Source organism: Nestor notabilis, unplaced genomic scaffold (assembly GCF_000696875.1).
Source record: "Nestor notabilis isolate BGI_N333 unplaced genomic scaffold, ASM69687v1 scaffold19759, whole genome shotgun sequence".
NCBI lineage: Eukaryota > Metazoa > Chordata > Aves > Psittaciformes > Psittacidae > Nestor > Nestor notabilis.
Window position 1 is genome coordinate 1567 of NW_009943549.1, and position 4215 is coordinate 5781.

Sequence of the window (4215 nt, forward strand, 5' to 3'; positions counted from 1 at the left end):
TCTATCCTATCCCTACATCCCTTGTCAAAAGCACCTCTCTGGTATCTCTCTGATTGACTCCATGTATCCTTCCTCGTTCTCCCTCCAGCTCCCAACCCACATCCCTCTCCCCTCAGCATCCTCACATTGCTGGATGCTGTCGTGGCAGTGGGATTCCTCTTGCTTTTGGGTTTTCCTCCTGGTTTCCAGCTTTCCCAACAGGAAACCTGGCAACGCTCCGGCCTCCTCAGCGTTTGGCTTCTGTCCTTCACTGCCTCAGCCTGTGCAGATAAATACATCTGGATAAATCCCTGGGGATTCAGTGGACTCCTCCACCTCATCCTAAGCACATCTTAATGCGAAGGACTTAAATACAAGGAATTTCTTTACCCTCACGCCCGAGTAACCCCTCGAGGCAGGAAACTCCTTCTTCTATTCCATTAGAAGTACTTCCCCCTCCCCATATCTCCTTTCTGACATCTGTGAGTGATCTGAGCTGCAAAGACACTTCAACTTCTTGTTTCCACAGGGTACAATGTAGTTTTAGGCAGGTTTTGGGGCAGGATCACACCAATGGAATTCTGTGTGCTGCGTGTGAGGTGGGTTGGGGCATGTCTGATGGGTTCTGTGGGCACCAGGAGGCTCCAAGACCTTTCTTTAACTGCCCTCAATAATCTGGATTTAGTGTGTGGTGTCCCTGCTCATGGGAGGGGGGTTGGAACTAGATGATCTTAAGGTCCTTTCCAACCCTAACTATTTTATGATTAATTCATTATTTTCTCACATAACTGGATTAATTTTATCATTCTGAGCACATTATATGGATTAATTTGTCACTTTGCCTGGATAACCTGGACTCATTCATCACTAGGTCCACATAACTGCATTAATTCACTATTCTTCCCAGTTAACTGTGTTAATTCATCATTTTGCCCAAATAACCTGGATTAATTCATCACTTTGGCTGGATAACCTGGATTAATTCTGCCTTTTCCTGCATAATCTCTACTAACTCATCGCTTTCCCTGGATAATCTGTCCTAATGTATCCCTTTGCCTGGATAATCCCTATTAATTCATTACTTTGTCCCGATTACCTGGTTTAAGTAGTCATTTTGCCCTGGTATCCTATATTAATTAATCCTTTTCCCATATAATCTGTATATAATTTTGCTTGGATAATGAATATTAATGAACCATTTTGCCCACATCATCTGGATCTATTCATCATTTTACCCTGATAATCCATACTAATTCCTCATTCTGCCCACATTAACTGGACTAATTCATCACTTTGCCTGGATAACCTGGATTAATCATTTTTCCCATACAATCTCTATTAATCCATCATTTTCCCCAGATAATCTACACTGATTTGTCACTTTGCCAGGATAATCCATATTAATTCATGATTTTGCCTGTATAATCCATCTTAATTCATAACTTTGCCCACATAACCTGGATTAACTCATCATTTTGCCTAGATAGTACGGGCTAACTCCTATTTTTTCCCTATGTAACCTGGACTAATCCATCATTTTCCTGACATAACCTGGATTACTCCATCGTTTTCCTCACTTTGTGTGGATAACCTGGGTTAACTCCACCTTTCCCACTCAGCCGGCACCAGAATCCCACTTTGTGCCCCAGGCAGGACGTGACCTCCCGGCTGTTCCCGGTCCCACAGGTGCCTCAGACCCACCATGACCATCGCTCGGCTTGTGCTGTGCCTGTCCCTCTCCATGCTCTGCATCTCCTCCAAGCCCACTGAGAAGAAGGACCGTGTCCACCACGAGCCCCAGCTCAGCGACAAGGTCCATGACGACGCCCAGAGCTTTGACTACGACCACGACGCCTTCCTGGGTGCGGATGAGGCCAAGACCTTCGACCAGCTCACACCAGAGGAGAGCAAGGAGAGGCTGGGGTAAGGCCATGTTGAGGGGGATCCCCTCCACCATGGATCACCTTGGCCATGAACCTCACCTTGGCCTTCACCTCCATCCTTTGCACCTTGAGTTGTCTCAAGTAGACCCCTTAAAACATCATTTTAGCACACGTGGTGGTGCGTTCTCCACGCTGGAGATGTTGGGCTTGGCCTTCAAGGTCAACTTGAGTCATCCCAACCGTTCCCGTTTGCTTCTGACCCCTCCAGATCCTCCCCAAACCTTAGGAATTCCACATGAAACGAAGCGTCTCCCACTTTGCCATACTCTAAATGACCTCGCAGGGCTCCAGTTACCACTGGAAGGCCCGTGGGATTCCTGCGTGTTGTTATTCCCAGTTGGGAAGCAGCTGGAGAGCCACAAGCCAGTGAAAACAGAGAATCCCTTGAAAACTAACTTCTCCTCCAGTGTTTTCCCCCCTTCCCACCTGCAGCCATCGGGAGCGGGGGCTTATCGGAGACTCCCAGCTCCAGCCCTGGCAAATCCCTGCATCCTCAGCACTACAACCTCCTCCTTTGTGCTCCCGGCAGCAGCTGCTCTCCCAGTTGTTCCCAACGGGCTTAGGAAAGCTTTAACCTTTGGAAAAGGCTTGGCTTTGCTGGTGGGATGTTCCTCACCATGTCAGGCTGAAGGACTCGGTTTGTCACTGTCCAAACCTGCCCGTTAACACTCCAGCTTTGCCTGGTTTCCCTCTGTTTTCCCTGTTTTTTCCCATGGTTTGGCTTGGAAGTGACCTTAAAGCCTATATAATTCCAACCCTGGATTTGCTAGGCAAAATTTGAGCATTCCCATGTGCTTTAACATCCATATGGAGGATCCAGGGCAGGCTGCCAGCTCATGATAAAGGTGAGGCAAGGCCAGTGCTGCTTCCTGTAAAAGAGGCTTTGCTGGAGGCTGGAATGGGAATTCCCCCCCCCACCTCCGGAGGCTCTAAACTGGGAAAACCCCTTTGGATCCATGGCATATCAGCCACCAAACTGCAAAATAAGGTGATCCACGTGGGTTTTTACAGGGAAAATAGCTTGGAAAGAAGCTCTTCATCCCCCTAATAGCCGGAGCGGATGCAAAAGGGCAACATGTAGCTCTGGGATATAGGAATACACTGGGAATTCCCCCCCTCCCCGGCTTGTTTTCCTGACCCCGAGGCTGTGTCACGGCTCCACGCTTTGTAATTCCATTGTTCTGCTGAGTTATCTCCTGGAACAAGCTGGCAGTTGGGAGCGGGGCTGCCTCAGAGTTTCCACTTGGAATGTTTTGATGGGGCCGTGGCTTTAGAGCTGTGGGAAGGACCTGGTTTTCCAGGCTCCTTTCCCTGTGGCTCTTTTCCCTGTTTCTTGAAGCCGTTGGGATTTCAGAACAGCGTTCCCGTGCTCTGGTTGTTCCTTAAAAGCTTCAGGATCAAGGGAACGCTCTGGGAATGCTCTGTGCTTCCCAGTGATAGTGCTGAGCACACAGATCCTCTTCCTTCCTTCCAGCTGCCTGCGCTGCAGAGCAGCTGCTGCTGCTGCCACCCCCTCCCTCCGTGACCAAAGTGCCAGAGTTTGGGATTATTTTGCCTGAAACTTAAGGATTTGGTGGCTCCTGCCCTGGGAAACCAGCCTGGGAACGTCGGGGTTGGACACGAAACTGCCAGACCAGCTTGAAGGCTGGTTCTGGTCCAATGTATCCTTGTCCCAGTGCCCAGCAGCCCTTCGTGGTGCAGCTGGGGGCTGGTTTCCCATCATTCCTGGCCAGAATTCCCCCAGAAAGTGGGTTTATGTGGGATCTGCCCCTGCCCAAACCTCATGGTGTGGCCTCTGCTCTGTCACCTCCTGCTGCTGCCACCACGAGCTTTGGTATCACAGAAACCACAACGGGTCTGATTTAACACTCTGAGAAGCAGCTGGAGGAAATTCCCCAGGGATTCCGGTCCTCCGAGCCCATTTGGACATAATCCAGGGAAGGATCATGCCCACCAGCCAGGAATAAGAGTATTAAAGTGGTTCTGGCATCTAAACCAGAGCACAGTCATCAAACTGGTTAAAGTATACTACTGGGTGTAAAGACACTTCTGTAGGCAACCCAAACATCTTTAATGGTTTTATCCCAGTTATCCACCTTTTGGGAATGCCCTTATGAGCCACCTCTGGGCTTTGCTTTGTGGGATACTCATCCCTGGCATTTCCCACTCCACGTTGGAGCTCTCACCCCTGGGTGTCAGCACCCAGCGCTGTGATGTGTTGTGCCAGCCCTGCGCTGTGCACACCCCACGGCTGCTCCTGGGAGTAAACCATGAGGAATGGTGAGGCTGGAGC

At 49.6% G+C, this 4215-nt stretch overlaps 1 protein-coding gene across 2 annotated transcripts in view; it reads left to right on the plus strand.

Moving 5' to 3' along the window:
• The first annotated feature begins 1681 nt into the window (after window positions 1–1681).
• Window positions 1682–4215, plus strand: part of CALU (calumenin) — an 8826-nt gene continuing 6292 nt past the window's right edge. For both annotated transcript variants that reach the window (XM_010021996.1, XM_010021997.1), the window contains exon 1: window positions 1682–1902. In XM_010021996.1, coding sequence (XP_010020298.1) covers window positions 1682–1902 — 221 coding nt within the window. The remainder of the gene's footprint in view (window positions 1903–4215) is intronic.